Source organism: Argopecten irradians, chromosome 2, assembly GCF_041381155.1.
Source record: "Argopecten irradians isolate NY chromosome 2, Ai_NY, whole genome shotgun sequence".
Classification (NCBI taxonomy): domain Eukaryota; kingdom Metazoa; phylum Mollusca; class Bivalvia; order Pectinida; family Pectinidae; genus Argopecten; species Argopecten irradians.
The window spans coordinates 4485308-4504277 of NC_091135.1; the positions used below are offsets into that span (position 1 = coordinate 4485308).

At 37.1% G+C, this 18970-nt stretch overlaps 1 protein-coding gene across 1 annotated transcript in view; it reads left to right on the top strand.

Annotated features, from left to right (window-relative positions):
* The window catches only part of LOC138314197 (BMP and activin membrane-bound inhibitor homolog), a 35933-nt gene that overhangs the window by 12112 nt on the left and 4851 nt on the right, over positions 1 to 18970 (top strand). The window contains exon 2 of the mRNA XM_069254403.1: positions 15614 to 15952. Within this exon, the coding sequence (XP_069110504.1) occupies positions 15614 to 15952 (339 nt within the window). The remainder of the gene's footprint in view (positions 1 to 15613; positions 15953 to 18970) is intronic.

Here is an 18970-nt window from a genome sequence, read left to right on the forward strand (position 1 = left end):
CTGCATTCCTTTGAATACACGATTTATAAATCGTTTGCCAACCATTTGATAAGATGTTGATACCAGTTTAATTAATCTTGTGTCTAAGTGAAGCAGCCTTTCGCTCATGATAATTGACCGTCGTAGACGTCTGGGCGACCGGACCTCGTGTGGCCAGGGTTTACGTCAAAGTTCGGTTATCTTTACTATCTTAAATGTACGAATTATTTTTAAGTTGACAATTCTTTAACCACATCAATCCTGGAGTACTGCAAGGGTCTGTGTTGACTTACTTGTTATTTACTTGTTATCAATCTGGCGGAGTTGACGGGTTGTCACAACTCTTAGGGTGCAAATGGAAGTGAATAGTCCGTTTAGATAATATGCACCCACTTTAAACATATAATAGGGCTTAGGCTAAGAGCTAGATTTTAGACTCTGACAGGGAGCAAGTCGAGAAAGGGGCAGGGAATCGATAAATATTAGTTCACATTTGACAAATTGTCGCTGAGAGATGATTTTCAGCGTGACCGTTTTCATGGTTATATTTCATAGTACAAAAAGAACAACATTTCTTTCAAAAATGTGTTCAAATGCGAAATTCTGATAGACAAATGTCGATAAAAGTCTACTTGGGGTTTCTTAGTTTCAGGCGAAGGCAACGCAAGGAATTAGACAGTAAGTTCTTGCGTTGACTGTATATGGTAAAAGCGTTTTTACCGACCAAGGAATGTCATGTATAAAATTGGATCAGGGGGAGGACGTGGCTCATCCGGATACATAACAACCAACAAATGTTAAATTGTTTTGATAATTTAAAATTCATCATTAAGAGATTAGTATTTTGGAGTTTGTAGGGAATGTTTATACATTTGAATTCGAAATAGAAAGTTCAGATCTCGGAAGCGCTAAGCAGATAAGGCATAAGTATTTTAGGGCCGCAGTGACCAAGTTTTGAATATGTACGTAAATACGGTTCGAAACAATTGTGGAAGGAATTGCTGTAGGCCAATGGTTTTTTAGCCGAATACTCCGTATTTTCCCATCTCTGAACCTAACACGACTTGTCTGATCTTGTTTGCTGAATGATGTTAAAACGATGAAATATTCTGATTTATAACATAAAAGCCAAATTAATGCCTGGTTAAATGTGATTTTAGGGGTTGAACGCTTACCGGTTTGTTCTAGTTTCGTCAGGAACGTTCATGTTATGCAGACACAATGTGTATAATTTGTAAATGCATTTTCATGGATTGAAGTATTTCACAGAAATTCTAATATAAGATAGTGTTGTCGTAAACCGAATGTAATCTTTTTGGTGTAATACATTTGGAATATCGATCGATCCGGCTGTTCATTTCCGTTTCCTGTTTGGTGCAATATTCGCTAATGTATTTCCTGCGTCTAGCAATATTTTAGTCGCGTTTTCTTTTCATTTACAAAATGAATTATACCTATCTGTAAAGAATCCCCAGTCACTTTCAATATACTTTTACAAACTGTTTGATAGACGGCTTCCAATACAGTAGATTTAGTGGTGTCTACATCTACGCTCGTATCTCCTCTCTCGATCAAACGCTGTTTAATGCCTATGGCACTTTCAAACATCTCTGTCACCCGGATCATGTAGTACTTATATATGAAATAAAAACATATAGACATGTACAATCAGACCACGATCTTTGCTGGCGACTCGTTGACTATGACTAAAATGCGCCGCGAGCGCACACTCGAGTTTGTACAGCGCTATGTACCGATTTCTCCACAATTAGGAAAAGTCGTTGTCTAATATGCACACCGTAGCCGGGGTGAGGGTTCCGAAAGAGTTTTAAAGAGGGTGACATCATGCCGCCAGTTGCTATAATCATAACGAAACGCGTCTTGTGAAATAACGACTGCATACCACAAGATTATTACGGAAACGCGTATTGTTTGCGCGAGAGCTGTAGCCGTGTCTTGTACAAGACAGTAATGAAATTGATCGCTATCAGAAGAAGTCAAATATACCAGAACTCCGAGCAGGCGGGTCTTTAGACGCCCTTATTATTACGCTTGGCGGACTTAAATAATAATTTGACAGCATACGACGACGATGTTTAAACGGCTCGAGGAACTTTAAAGGGGCGCCTGCATTATAACTATCGGTAGCTGAGTGTATTGTAGGTGGATTCCGTTTATACTTAATTTGCTCGGGAATAGGGCGCTTTAGCTGGGCTTCGTTTGATAATTTTATCTTGCTGTTATTAGCTATGGCAAAAAAGCAAATAGTTTAATAAAGACATACATATAATATGAATGGTACACATATAAGTTGATTTCTAAGATTGCCTTTACCTTATTAATGTTCATTTAGTCTATAAGTCTTAATTTTTCTCCCTGTTAAACAAAAGATTTTCAGTTTCCACGAAGAAATTGTATATTGATGAATTAAATTTATTTCTGTATTATAAGCTTAAACTATCGCTGCATCATTTTACAGCCTGAAGGGACTTATTTATCGTTTTCAGAATTCACAATCATCATTCTTTTTTATTGGTTAAATTTGGCTTTTTTAGTTTAATCTAGGCTTATTTGGACATTGTGAAAATTACCTCCGAAAAATAAATGGTGTCTGCCTTTTCGTTGTTTAATGAAGATATGGTTATACATTTATGTGTAATGGTGTTGGTGACTTAGAATAAAGCAAAAGGTCGATATACCCTCTAAACCTCATGACAACTCGCCCATATTGAAACACTCTGTGTGACATATGCCATAAATTGCGTTTAAAATGAAATTATGATAGAAATTCTTCATTTTAAGACTTTTGAAATATTCTGATCTAAACAGACGATAACACTAGCACAAGCGTACACGATACGTTCTGTAAAGCCGTTCACACACACAGGGAATAGGCCAGGTATGGGTTGCTCTTTTGACGGCAGATCAGGCTTTGTACTGCCTGTCAACGCCTCCCAATGGGCTCCATTGTGTTTGAGAGGTGTTTAGGTAACTGTAGACCCATTCAAACATCCCTTTTCTTATATCAAGTTTCGTTTCAGTTTATTATATACGTATAGACGGGTGGATTGGTACGAGTCGGAGTCACCTTAACGCTTAAATAGTAATCCGAGTCACCCCTACGCTTACACAGTAAGAGACCGTATTCATAACTAAATAATACACCATTTGAACATCTTTAACTTTAAAGTGTCAAAATTGTTTAGAAAAGTGTCTGCTTGAGTCAAGATGAATGGATTATGGGGATAAACAGACTATTTTAATAGCTGACTGAGCTATCCAAATCGTGTTACAGCGTTGTAATGCCGTAATGCGGCTCTTTATCAACTTTAAACCCCTCTACAGATATAAAGGAATGTGTTTGACTGTAAAATCTGAATGTTCACGTAATATACAAATGATGAACCTGTGGCCGAGACGGTACTGTGAGGCAGTGGTTATTCGTTCGACTGCAATATGAGCATGCATTTCATCATGTTAAAATTAAAGCACACATTAAGCTCCTTTGACCTTTCTGGCATTTTATATGGCGACCTTGGAGACGGGTGTTACTTGTACTTTAGTGATGTGACACGTGAAATGCTGTATGCATTGTTCAAGAACGGCACTAGTGACAACAAGAAAAAATAACGCAGCGCTTGTCAGAGGAGTAGAACATGATTATATGCATTGTATTGTAAGAGAGCAACCTCGCACTATCGCAGGAATCTACAGATTAGCTAATTGCAGACAGACCAATGACAATGAATCCGTGACAAATTGATTGAAATTGAGGGGAAATATTCCTGATCCCCGTAAACGAACGATTGCAGATTGACTCCTGACAAAGAATGTTGTCGCAAATTAACGAAAATTGGTGGTGGTGGTGGTGGGGTATTCCTCTTCGACAGTAAATTTGTGCCTTATCGTAACATCTTATGAACGACGACGACAAGAAAAATCCATTCACTACGGAAAATGAGACCAATCTTATCTATCATCGCCGAACGACTAGCTGGGAGCTGACACTTTCTCGCTGATACATCGAGAGGGACTGCTCACAAGCTAGTTTGTAACCTGTGAACTCACAGCATGTCGAAATACAGGTTTTCTTGTACAAAGTGTCAAATTGCTCGCACCACTGACACCGTTTGTAAGCCAAAATAAATGCGCAGGTCAAATCTGGTTTGATTTGTTTGCGATTGTCCACCTTTTTGATTTGCCAGAAAGATTAATTGATAAAGATTAGAAAATTGCTCATTTGGGTTATAATAGCGAATTATTCCAATACAAACGCTTGAATGACAATGAGCTAAAATACATCCGGGACTTCAAACTATATTTAGAATTACTCATTAGCTAACTAGCGAAACCCTAAAGGAACCTCATGGTTACATCGAATATGTAAGCAATGGTTTACTGATGTGCGGCTTGTATTTGTATATATTTTGTAACACACGTTTGCCTTTGCCGACCCCAAGGTGAAAAGCGTTACAATGTTTATAACTTTCATACGCAGATTTACCCCAAAATTGACTTGGCGTCGAAATGGGTTGATGCGTTTATACGCAAACAGATACAGACATATCCCAGTTGGTCTATGTGTAGTCTTCCGTTTGTATGAAAAATTGGTAGTTTGATACCGATTATACTGGAGAGATGTCGAGATGTAAATCAATGTCTCTGAAATTGTACGCATAAATCTCCGTCAGAAACAAACGCACTACCTGCTTTAGTCTTGTCGTGTTGCTGTACTCAAGCAATGACCTTAGCATTGCGCAGTGAACCTTTGCACGTTCATATTAATTCGTGTATGCCTTTATGCCTTATTTTCATATAAAAACCAGTTACAATCATTATCATAAAAATAAGTTTTGTCAAACTGGGTAAATGTGATCAGTTATATTGATAAACTTTGAGTGTGTTTATCATTTCACTTAAAACCGCGGTGTTCATACATGCCGACAGGCCCTCTACTGTAATCAGATTACTTACGACGTGCCCCGCAAACCGAGTGTTGATCAGAGGATAAAGAAATACATTATCATCATCTTGACTTACTAGTACGGACGAGGAATATACTGGCATTTATAACCATGATAAAATATATGAACTGTCTGAATTAGATTCTCCAAGATTCTAGTTGCATCATTTTACCAAGCGAATATTTAATGCGGTAATTATTTTTGAATTGCATTATATGGTAATTTTGACGTCGGTTTAATTTTTCGTAAATGTAAATAATAAATAGAATCCACAAATAAATCATCTGAATACATGAAAAGTAATTTGCTTTGTATCCAAATAAAATGGTAACATGAATTTGTAACTCGGGGATTGGGAACACACGAACAGCTTTTCTAATGTGATGGGCACCATCTTAAAAAAAATCATACCTCGTCTAATCATTGTTTCGGGGAAAATCAAAGGGCGTTTTAGCAACAGTTGTTCGCGCTATGGTCGTCATTTTGGTATATTTCCACCCATGGTCAAAATGTGGCGTTAATGTGGCCCCATCAGGTCGGTTCTACGGTGAAATAACGTCATAAATATCAGAGCTAGATACGACAAGATTGATCAGCTGGACAAATTGTTTACGCCTACCTTGGTGGTCCTTTGTTTTTTCTTTTTGCTTGACCGCGGAAATGTCGTGGGTCTACTTTTAATGTTTGCCGTCCACGGGATAGCCTTAGGCGGCGCGATAACGTGTTGGTGAAAAGTGGGCTTTCCTTTCTCACTACGTTTTCATATTAACACGGTAAAATCTGTCCCCAGTATACCTCTTATTTTTCTCGCACCGAAATCCGGTATTTTTGTTCTAGATTTCTTGATAACTCACAATTTACATTTCGATAAATTTATCCCATCATAAAGTGACATTCTGCAGAAACATGTTAATAAAAAGAAACAATGTGATCTGACCACACATCGAGTTCTGTATAAATACATCGTAAACATGTTTTAAGACTGCGATACACCGGAGGGAACTTTTCTTATTTCATATATACGAGACATTGATTTCAATCGGCCTTGTCACTCAACATATATCTTATACCGCGTGCAAAATAGTTCCCGCCGTAGCACTGAAAAGAGGCAGCTGCTTTTCAAGTACAAAAAGCAATAGTGCAGATAAAAAGTGCTAAGTTACAAATTAGAATTTCTTCAGAATATTAGAATCCTGACTCCTCGATTTGAAGTACAGATGGATGTTTACATTGTTGCCGATTTGTATTATTACACAACAGGAGTCGTCCAGATGGGGAAAGGATTTAGTCGCGTGGGATACGTTGGACAGGGTCGCCGTTATGTCACGTGACGTTTGACTACTGAACCGCGTGGTCTAATTCAAATTGTCCATATCTTAGCATATACAATAATTAATTCACAATGTAATTAGTTTGACCCAAGTGGAATTACCTTTAGACAAAACAACAATCGTTATTGCCGACGTCTTGAATATTTCATCTGTGCTTATTTCATCAGTATGCGTTTAGAATGTGCGTTTACCTTTGATTCTGAGAAAGAGAATGCATATTTAATCGAACACATCTTTTAAAACTGTTATGATATTGAGTGTCGACAGACGGATAAATTAAGTGTAATTTTAGGCTTTTTGTTTTTACATGTATAAGAATAATATATATCCATGTAGAACAAAAGGGTGATTGAATGACAAATTCTTCCTGTAACAAACTAAGGCGGTAATCCTCACGAACTTGCAGCGGAGATTCAACGATTTATTTATTTGTATTTCATGGTGCATTTTTATTTATTAATTTTTTAAAGCTGACTGAAATAGGTTTGACTTATGGACGAATTTTTAGAGATCCATACAAAAATACCGATGATTTTAGAAGGTTGATCCATACCGAATTTTATATAAACACAGAGAAAGCTGTGCCCTTCATTCGCTTTTACATAACGGTATTTACGAGATGTTATCGATTGTAAATAGGTAATGAATTATCCACGATGTAAGGAATATCGGGTCCATTTTGTGTCGTTTAGGCATTAAATCATATATCATTGGATAGTGGCTTTCTATTGAAAGCGACTAAGGCCTGGCAATGATAGTGAGAATATCTCTTTAAGTACTGGCACAAAGAATGGTTATAGAAAGTGATCAATGGTTGTGGGCTCTCGTTCTTCCTTTGGAAAAGTCAATACTAGTCATTAATTTTCCGGGTGAATTCTTTGGTTCCAGGTTTAGATAGAAAAGTTCAAGGACTTGCCTCTACAGTATAAATACGTTAAAATATAACAGAATTATTTCTAAAAACTGCACTCAAAAATATTTTATTCAACAAATGGTTTAAGGTCAGTGTCTAAGTTTAACAACAAATAAACGACTAGATATTAATATTTGTTTTCAAATAGAGGAATATGGTGACGTGTGCTCTCTCGAATCAAGTTTCCTACTGAAATGGAAAACCAAGCGCACAAAGCATGCGTGTGGACTAAAATATACGTTTGCCTAATACAGCTAGACGGTTGATGCATTGGCGAGAGCTGTGGTTCCAACATCTTTGGGTTTTCTCTTTCATGGCTATTTCTTCCGGAGTCTATAAATCTCAATAAACTACCCCATTTCGAGTCACCCTTCATCACTTCTCTCTCCTGTCTACAACATCCCCGGGAAAGCATGCATTCCACCGACTCCGCGTTACACAGCACAAGTAATTGTAGTGCCTTGCAGAACGAGTCGCTGCTTTAATTGAATATTCGTAAGGGCGAAACGGTCGCCAGCACCGTACCATTACCACCATCACTCGCGGGCGTCTCTAAGTTTTCATCTCTGAAGAACCTGAATTGTTAATTACTCTAAGGAGTGCTTAGGGGAAGAGGGAAATTATTTTCTCGCAATATCGAGTCAAGAAGGTCAGAAAACCTGTAACTTATGGTTTACAAACGCTAGAATTATGGTTCGTCTGTGATTCCTTACCGTTTCTTTGACATTTTAACAACCGTCAAAACAAGAAGATAGACTGCTTATGATTATCTGAAGCAATTGCCTCAGTCCATTTTTCTCAGCGGCTGCGGAACTGTAAATCTACAATGAAGGCATACTATGAGAGTTTTTTTTCAAATGAAATGGGACGAAAGTTAAACAAACTTTAATATGATCTCGCGTCTGTTGTTGCTTTAGATAATTGTCATTTAGACTAATGCTGTCAGAAGATTGTTACTATATACTGAGAAAGTGATTTGTAGTTTTCCTAGTTTTCTTAATTGACAGGATTGGTTTCTCAGATCCCTACAAGTTACACTTTCTTCACCTAAACCAACCAAGAGTACATAAGAGTACATTTCCACTTTATACCGGTATCCGTTTTATTGATGTTCCCACAACGACCTTCTAGAAAGTATAGCCTTTTTTGTCTCCAAGTCATTCGTCAGACCTGTCTCTGCGTTTCAATGATGTAAGAAAAACGACGCATAAAAATGGGTATAATTTTGTAAGGAAGTATCGAAGGAATTTCTCTTACAAGACAGTGTCTCGGAGTCTCATCTAAGCTGTCTTAAAAATGTGTGGTCCCCACTTCATCTGGCGCTCAAGGCACTCCAGAGCCTTCAGGCTAACCGGAGTCGGCACTATATCACAGGCTCATGAAAGGCATCGTCTTAATTATGGACTGGGGTGATTCGTGTACCGTTATCAAATATCATGAAGTAAAATAAGCTCTTTCCGTTTATGTTTCTTTAGATTTTCAAAGTTTGCAGTCTTGCTTTAAAACTGTCTGTATCAAAGTCTTGGAAACGCTGTGGGAAATCTTTAAAGCAAATTTAACAGACCTAAGACAATATCGACGGATAAAGAGTTTTCTTAGCTTAAAAGCGAAATTTGAAAATGCATTCTCTGATTTAGAGCATGCCTTTGTGTATTAGATACACAAGAGGGATCATTCATCCGACCCTGATCTGGGATTTAGGTGTGTTGATAGTCGGGTTTATTTTCTTCCGACGAGGATGATAATTCTCCAAGATGTATTGTGACACATAAGCGCTATCACAGCTGACATGTATTGACCATCACAGTCTGCTGCGGTACAGTACTTGTAAACACTAGCTGTTCTTGACTGGATACATCGTCAAACTACAAGATACATCAACTACTGGTAGGAAATTTATCACTACTGACTGGATATATTGATGACTGACAGAATATTAATAGTATTCGGATGGGTTACATGTACTTCAGGTCCATTCTGGCGGGTACGATGGAAAACACCATGTTTACCATCCTTCCTGATACCCCATAACAAACATCCGGTTGACATTATCAACTTCCATCTCGGATTATATTTTCTTCGGACAGAACGATTGTTTCTGGTCATGTTTAATACAGTAAAGACTGTTATTGAACGGTCACTTGTCCTATACTGTATATTTAGTCGGCCTTTCAAGTGATCGCCCATAGTATATGAATTCAAACAGGATTTCGATACCTTTTAGTTTTTTGATAAAATCATTTTTATGGCTAATAGTTATAGAAGAATTATATCGGCTTCTGCAATATGTTAACCATTTTTTTTTTATTTTATCAATTTCATAACTATAAGTACAAATGTTCTGTGTAACTAAACACCGCTAGCACGACAGCTCCTTTTCACCGTATTGAATGTAGCCTTAATTTTAATGATGTGTGTACGAGATTTGTGCGAGACTTGTCTACGGCTCCAGCGAGATTATATCAAAGAAGTGGCGCGATTGGTAATTCAGCTATTGTTTACAGAATCACTCGATCCCGACCTAAAACAAACTGGACCTAAATATCATGAAACCACGGGCTCGCATTACATCGCTACAATCGGCTGTTGACAGGGTAGACAATTAGCCGGCAAGTAACAATTGGCAGTGATTATCTAAAAGATAAACTTATTTAATCGCAATAAATTAACTATAATTGCATTCGTATTATTCAACTTCTAAATAGAAATAATGGATATATTTATCGTTTTAAAATAATGCACAGAATTAAATCCCAAACAGCTAGTCTATTTGCTAAAACTATAAATTACATTCAGATTTAAGGGGCAAGGGGAACGAGTCATAACAAGATTTACTTTAGTGTGAGGCCGACTGAAACACGCGTATTAAATGTTGGCCTGTCTTATACGGGAAATCTGGGCGACCTTGAAGGTTGCAGGATTTGAACATTAATCATTAATGCACAGCAAGGAAAACGTAGATTCAACTAAAGAATCATTGTGTGTGAAAGCACGAATTTTCCTTAAACTCCGAAAAAATTCGGAGTGTGTTTCAGTTACGAAATGAGAAATATTTAGTTTTCAATAAAAGACATTTCGCTTGCTATTTGTCATTATAGATAACGTCGTTTTTCCTGGGCGCTTGTTTAAAACAAAAGTCTGGTGTATACTACCGCGAGAGTTAATTTATACAAGTGTATATATAAATCCTAGTTGATGAATTAGCTTAGGTATGGCGGTGAGAAAGAGAAAATGACGAGACACAGTGTCGTCTGCTAGTCGGGCAGGATTTTCTATGATGTATTGGGCCCCGTGTCACCAGGGATTTTGAAGATCTACTACTGTCGCTTAGAACGATAAAAAGTGAAAAAGATGAACGCGAAGAGTACGAGTCACTCATTAATTAGATATATATGTTGAAGGAAACGGTTTTTGATTTGTAAGTATGACGACATCTATTGTTCGCCACAAAGGATATATCTTTTTCTTTGTAGACCGTCTTTGTCTCAGATATAGACGGATTAATCAACTAGAATGTCTCCTCGTCGGGCGTTTTTATGTCCCATCCAGCAAACGGAAGTCTCGTCGGAATGTAATGATTTATAAATCTGTTGGGAACATAGTTTAAAGCTTCTAGAAACTCCCCTAAACCTAACATCGTTGAAGGTTTCTCTTCAAAACTAATTACTCGTGACGTTTGACCACTCGTCCAGACTGACCACATGATAACACACAGCACGCGCAAACGCAATAATGAGTTCTATCGTCTGCTCAACTGATATGCTCGGTTTGATGCGTTTTGGAAACCTGGAAGATGGCGCCAAACGTACTTGGCTCTCGCAGGGTGGACATCACATTTCTGACCGTGTTCTTTAATGTCTAACACCTTGTCCAAACTTAAAACAAGAATTTCTTTTACGTTGATATCGTTAATTCGAAAAATGATAGTGTATCGTTTGCTTCCGTCTGGTCCCCTATGATGACAGACTTTTATGAATCAACACCATATAAATATACCCTATCTTTCAGTCTCCAACGTAGACGAAATATGCGCATTACTTGACATTTTTCACTATTGCCTTTCTGGTTTTTTCGAAATTATATTTCAAGACACCGATGTTATGCCCAATGGGCCAGAACCAATTCTGAATGGACTGGTTGCCTTTCTCTGTTTTCGAACACTAGGACCCAATAAACGCGTGGGACTTCACATTAATTTTGTCCTAAATAGATATATACAGGCAGGACTGTTCTCTAGACAGTCAGGACCAAATGTAACCCCATCCTAGTCATCACTTGATAAGTTACCCTTCGGCCATACACATAATATTTAGAAGATCATTTCATCCGACAGCTTGTCGGCCTATAAAATCGTTGTTTTTACTTTGAACCCTGTGCCCCTAGGAGATGGTTATGGAATGGCGCTGATCCACGTCGGATTGTCGCGTCAGGCTTGGTAGCCCCAGGTACTATGGTCATCATATTTACTTGGAGCATATTATTGAAGTCGATCAGTCGTGCACCGGTTCTTCTGATCTCTACCTGAAAACAAATCACCATCACGCTCATCATCATTAATCAATACTAGCCTGGCGTCCATCTGTGTTCATTTCCGGTCTAGCACCGGACGTAGTAACAGAGGCGCGTCAATATGGCGTCGATTGTTCTCGCCGAAGGAGGTTTTAATTGATTTGTCTCGAGATTATAATCAAAACTGAAGTAATTATTGTAGATTTCTATTACAAGATAAAAAGAGCATTTTGCCAGAACAATTTTCAGAGATGAAATTGACTGCTTATTAAGTGGATGGTCTGTTGCTTCATTGCGGCTGACGTTTACAGTGTATATTAACGACCGTATGTAACTTAAAATGCCTACTAGTATATCATATGACAAAGGTTTACGTCATCAGGCTGCAGGTTTTGTTTTGGGCTAGCTTTCTCTCTCGAAACTGTAACGATATTAATATTATATGAGGAGAAAAAAACAGTAGTGCATTTTCTTAACGACTTCTAGTCTTAAAGCTTGGTACAAAAGCGCCGTTCATATTATACGAACATCAGCAAGAACTGGAAACGTAAATAAGCTGAGCTTTAAAGGGTTTTACAGAAAATTGAATTTCACATGTTGGTGATGAAGATTTTAAGCTCTCTAGACTACGTGGCTGCTGAGTCCGTATAGACTTTGGTCTACTCGGATAATCCTGTATATCAATAATTCATATGCTTTATAATCGCGGTGCGATGAATGTCTGCAAGCCTACGATCACAGGTACCAGTGCGGATAGAAAATCTTCTATCGGGCATGTGCAAATAGTATAGTTAGATTTATCGGTAGACATACAGTACCAAGTCTTGTTCACATAGAAGTACATGTACAATGCAGCCTAGTGACTATATAGTGATATAAATATACATATCTTCTTTTATTTGAGGTTAAGCGGTGGTAGTTATTCAAAGGAAATCTTCAAAAGTTTTTTATTACAGCTTATGAAGCAGGTTTGATCAGCCAGTTGACTTCAACACAAGGATGATCAGAAACAAAATGCCGTCAATGTGACCTATAAAATTTTATTATTTCCATGCAAATCTAAACATTTAAAACAAATTATGGCCGTACATCACCACCTAATACAGGTATTGATTCCGGATTCCATTAGTTCTAAAGCCCTAATTGCGCTACGCTGCCTTTAAAATGACACTTTTTGGATTTTTGTCACAACTCTATTGATGTAAGTCCATAAAGCATTTGTATTTCATTCTATTGTAATCGTTCAATGTTTTCTCTTCTTTCCTTCAAAGTGACTTTTCGGGGAAATAAATGTTGGATTTGGCATTATATGTGTCGACATTTTAACACTTTAAAATATAAAACCCAAAAATCGATATATGCAACAAATTACTAAAAATAGATGAAAATAAAACGGTAATCATAAACTGTATGAAAATAACGTTTATCTAGTTTTATAAATTATAAAGATGTCGTTTAATGTATAACTGTCGAACAGAATCAAGAAGATATGAGGTATTTCCGCAAATATGCAGGTTGAGACTCCAGTTGCCGGTTCAGATTTTATCAACAAACTATATATATTTAGATCTATATCTTACTGCGTCAAGCTAACTATACATAGTATTGTTGTATATATTATCACGTCACTAGCTTTTTCCGGAGTTATCAAACATATTTCGTGATGGCAAGAAATTTGTCTGCACGGTAGCCCGGCTTCTTACATACGAGAGCTTGCCCAGAATTAATGATTTCTTCTCTGAACTCTTTCACTCACTTATGGAAGAGTTTCATTTTCGGTCGCGCCGTTTAGGAATCGTCGGCTCTTGGCTGCGTCTATCACGGCAATGTTGTAATAAATATATGAAATGAAAGTAAAATAATGTCAAGATTTTTCAGTCGATATTTATCTGATGTTTTGCGTAGTTTTTAATAAAATAATTGAAATATCGAAATAATTGGAATGAAAGTAACATTAAATTGAAAAAGATCCCGTTTGAAAGGGAATCAAAGACTTGCAATAAATAAATCGTTCGGAGCAAAACCAAACGAATTCCAACGCTAATCTAAGCTAAAAGACTGTCTATCTGTTTGATTTCTTCAGATATCAAACTTCCAATTAAGTAATGAAATTAGTGTATTAACCAAGAAAAACCAAGTACAAGGGTATAAACTTAATTATGGAACATTTGCGTGGGTTTCAAGCACCGATTTTTGTTTGAGTTCATTACAGAGCTGAGGCATAGTAATTTCGGAGCTGATTAAGTGAACTTATGGTCTTTGTGTTAAATATAATAAAACGCATATCGCAACAACTGATAAAAATTTATTTTGAATTGTTATATCTTCAGAATTAATCGATCTTTGTGTTTACTTTACGATTTGTTGCAACATCTCAATATTTGACTTATAATCTTTGGTCTATATCTTTCTTTGGGTCATGTGAAATTCGGTGTTTTCACCAAAGAATTTTACGTATATAAAAACGCTTGCATTCTTTCGTAACACGTCTTGCGTTTCATTGAATGTGTACTCTGTGAACCCAGTGGAAGCTGGAAGCCTAAAACTGTAACAGGCGTTCAGTTAAAATCTGGTTTTCTGTCTACCATCTATAAAGCTTCGCTAGAAAATTATATTTGTCGCATTTTAGCGGCAAAATGACGATAACGGAAGGACATAATGGTAACATTAACCTCGGTGTGTCTGTTTAGACCAGACGGTCCGGGGACACCTAGCGGCCACAGTTCACTCCCAATAAATGTCGGGGATAGTGGCATTCACCAGATGGTCTAGTTTGCCAAAGACTAAGCAGTAAAAAGTCAGCGACTTGTACTGTTATAAGGAAACCCGTGGGAGTTCATTTGAACAGCGTGGACAGGGAGCGAAAGCAAATACCTTCATCATATTCTGTTATATGATACAGATTGGCAATTGCCACCATGTCAATTTAAAGGAATCGTCTGTTTACATAATTTTTCTAAGAGTGACTTTAGTAAACTGCACGATGTTTCAATAGGTAATACACATGTATATACTTTGGGAGGAAAACTGCTTGATGTTGCATATGTTCGAACAAAAGATTCCAAGATGAATTATGTTTTGTTGGTTAAGCTTTAGACAAAATTTCTTGGCTGGCGCAATCTGGTTGTGAAAGAATGCTTATCATTAAATTCTATACAAAAAATTTGGTCCAGACAAGTCTCCATACTTTTCAGCGCTACTTAAGCCCCACAGGGACCACTCCAGTAATCTGGGTTCCCAAGCGATGGCGGCAGCGATAGAGACCCAAACCTCGTGTGTCCCACTCTCGTTCTGTTAAAGGCGCCGACTCGATATCTGTACAGACAAAATTCTCGGAGTCTGGATAATATCAGAGATGACAGAGATTTAATATATAAATATGGAAACAATTTGCATAAATATGTTTTCCCTGTCTTGTGTTACGGATCGTTTGTATGATGCTATTATCATTAAAGGGGCAGGGGACCAGATTGGAATAAGCCGTATGTCAAGATGCGATTTTCTTACATAATGACTTTACTATTATACGGTACGCTCTCGTAGAATCGATACTTCGTGCAAGTAAAATGTATTTACTAACATTCTAGAATACCGACGATCCACAAGTTTCCATTCAATTATTCCGTCAAACCGTCCCCGTGCCAGATTAAACATGTAATACTACTTCCGGTAATTAATGTTCGACAAAATATCGCAATCGCTAAAAGTTCGGCAACTGAACAAAACACTTTATAATTAAATAATTTGATTTTATTCTAACAAAGAAATATATCACTTTTTATAGTTTTATTTGAACTAACCGGTTGTTATATATAAATATGTTTTTTGTAAAACTGGAGTTAAACTGTTACGGTCTACTATTTGAAGTTTATCCATTGATTTCAAACACAATCTTACGTTTTTTTTTGTCTTTTCAGGTGAAATTCGATGTTACTGCAACGAGCCTGGATGTATAAGCACCAGCTACATGTGCAAGTCGCCCCTAGGGATGTGTTATTCGCTTGTGAGTCGTGAAGGAGAGACAAAAAGGACAACACAGGGTTGTGTGGATTCGTTGGTGCGCCAACAACAGAATTTGTGTAGTGGTGAAGCACTAGAACAGATGAGGGGCAATCGGCCCTCGACAGAATGGCCTTTACTGCACTGTTGTAAAGTCGACATGTGTAATTATAACTATGATAAAAATGACTATACAGAAAATGTGAACATTGTTATGAATGCTGCCAAGGTCAACAACAGTAGCCATCACAGAGCAGGTAAATAACCTCATCAGATTTACAGGACATTGCCATTTGTAACCTATTGTAATTGAAGTCTTCTGTCCCCATTACGGACAACCTCTCTTAAGAATATCTCTATTTTCTTGGCTTTGGAAATTTTGAAATCCTCATCTTACCCACTATTTCTATTTTAAAATTCACAAAATAAGACATCATTCGTTCCAAAATATACATTAGATTCAATAAACGTGAAATTCAACCCACTGTCCTATTTATCAAAATTGATTTATATAAGTGACAATTACGACAGGATTATTCAGTAAATGTTCGTTTCGTGTCCTAACAAGACACACTGAACAATATACAGTAAAGTAATTAAATTACGTGGGAGTACTTCCGGTAAGCTATCACGGACTCATAACCATATTTTCCGATGATGTAAAACAGGTATTATTTTAACGACATTGGATTCATGCCATGAGCACAAAATTGAACAAAGAATTTTGTATAAATTTAAATTGTATGCTTTGTCGTGGACTTCAAACCATCGATTCTCAAATTTCGGAGAGACTAATTATAAGTCGATTGCTAAAAGTAAGTGCTAGAAAATCCCACAGGGCATTTTGCATAGACAAAAACTTCCAAGCCATGTTTTAATAGCTCATAATTCATCTCATGTCCATGATAGATATGTAAACGATGACCTTATGACAAGTCGAAACTATATGACGCTGTCAACGCTAGCTGTATTAATTGTCCAGGTATACGATATAGAAACTCAGTCATCCTTATAAAATTTGTGTATATGTCACTGGCAGTAAATTAAGTCAATCTAGAATAATTATTTCCTGAAAACAAACGTTGTTCAAAATACAGATGGTTTTATATCTGTCGGAAAAGAGATGGCGAAAAGGACTCGGGCTGAACACGCGACTTTCTTTGGTCATAATAATGATACAATGGTTACACATAACCTACAAAGGTTGCTATTAGATGAAAGTTTACGGATTTAAAACCGTAACCGATAACGAGTTTGACCTTTACTAGTCTATCTGACGTTACAAAAAGTTTCTTTTACAAACACTTGCGTAGCTAGATATAGGTGACCGACTAAAATTGACCGCTGGATATGAGTTTCACGATAAAAACACACCTGTCTATAATTATCTTGTAAACTAATGTTTCTGTCGTGGAAGGGGACATGTCATAAACGATCCGAACAGTTGTTATAGTTTCTGGTTTACAACTCCGCCCAATGGTATCGCTAGATTGTGCGTACCTGCCGTCGACGGAGCCATATAGGCGGTAATCTATGACTTTCACTACTTATTAGTGGCCATGTTCTCGGACTGACAACTATAGTAGGGTAATTAATATGGTATAGACTCGTGGCGTTTTGTATAGACCTCCGATCACGTTTCCGTGTTGTGTACTGGTCGTGTCTCTGGTTGAGCCCTCGGCAAACAATACATCGTTGGTCGATTGGTTAGCAGACAGACTGACCACGAGCCTCGTCTGTTTATTGTCATGACTGGGAAATGATAATTGGAAGGCCATTAGCGCTTATTGTCGTACGCGGGGCACACCTTCATAATGTGGTATACAATTGTATGTTGATACGTGTATACGTAGGTATACATGCGCGTATCTATATGTTACACATGTGGCAGACATGTAAAAGATACTTACCCCTTAGCTCATTCAGACCACAAGGAAACGATCTGGTATCATTCTGACCTATGGTCACTAACCGAAATCAATGCCGGGTGTGTACTAACCGAAATCAATGCCGGGTGTGTATCAGATAAATTCATTTTGAGCATATCGTTTATCATTACCACCCGAGTAAATATTTCTTCCTGGAAAGACAATATCATTTGAAAACTTATCTTTAAATTATTGGCGACATATATATTGCTGCGTTTCCGCTTCGAATAAGCCGATACTATTTGTAAACAAATCTGGTTTCGTCACAGGAATTTGACTTTCTATCTATTTCCAAACACTTATCGATGTATGCATAAGCAATATTGTATGGAGATTTCCGCGATAATACGTGTCCTATCCGTACTTCAGATCCAACACGGATACGCCAGAGTCTGTTGCCCGGCAGACTGTACAGGGTAACACCTGTCCACAAAGACTGTCTCTATCCGCTAATGTTCTGATAACGAGAATTTGTGAGACGTAACTTATTGTGGCACATATCCTCACAACGATACTTCTCTTTCTTTATAGACTGTAAATTCGAATGTCTATTAATAATGTCGCGTGCACGTGACCCCATTAGGGAAACAGCTGATAAATTCTGCTTCACTATAACCGATCGTTATTTTGATTATGACGTGTTCATTTTATGTGTATTTTGACTGACCTTATTGCAGTAGAGTTTTGTATAAATGAGTCACCGTGGATATCTTTAATATCATCGGTTCAATTTGCCTGATGCTGAATACTTTCCCGGAAGTGATATTGTAGATGTAATTAATTTCTCGGACTAGACAGTCTTGTCCTAAGATCCAGCTCAAATTGATCGAAAAATTCCCTAGAAATATGAATATGCTAATCATGAAATAAAAAAACAACAAATTACAAAATTTGTATTCAAATGACACTGCTATTACTGTTTATCAAATTAATTATGATAATAAAAGCGCTCCCTTTGAAACTTACGGTAATTAACGCTCCATTTCAAGCCTCCTATATATAGCCAAGTTCGTTTGATCTTTTGTGTATCGAGATTAAAAATGCAAATTATATGAAGAAGAACACTGTTACAAACTTTTAACATTCCACTGAGGTAAATGTTTAAGCTTTAACATCTTTTATTGTTATATATCACCGATATTATTACGTCATAACATATTTGCAGAGTGACCTTTTATGGACTACAGTTTATAAGCAAATGGCTATTAAAGCTACCGTCATTTTTTGTTCTTCGTATTCGGAATATATTTGACCTACCTAGTTTTTTTAAATTCCAATTATAATTTTCAGAAAAGGGTTTTATTTGCAACATTAACGGTTTTTAATTGAAAGAGTTACTACAATGTA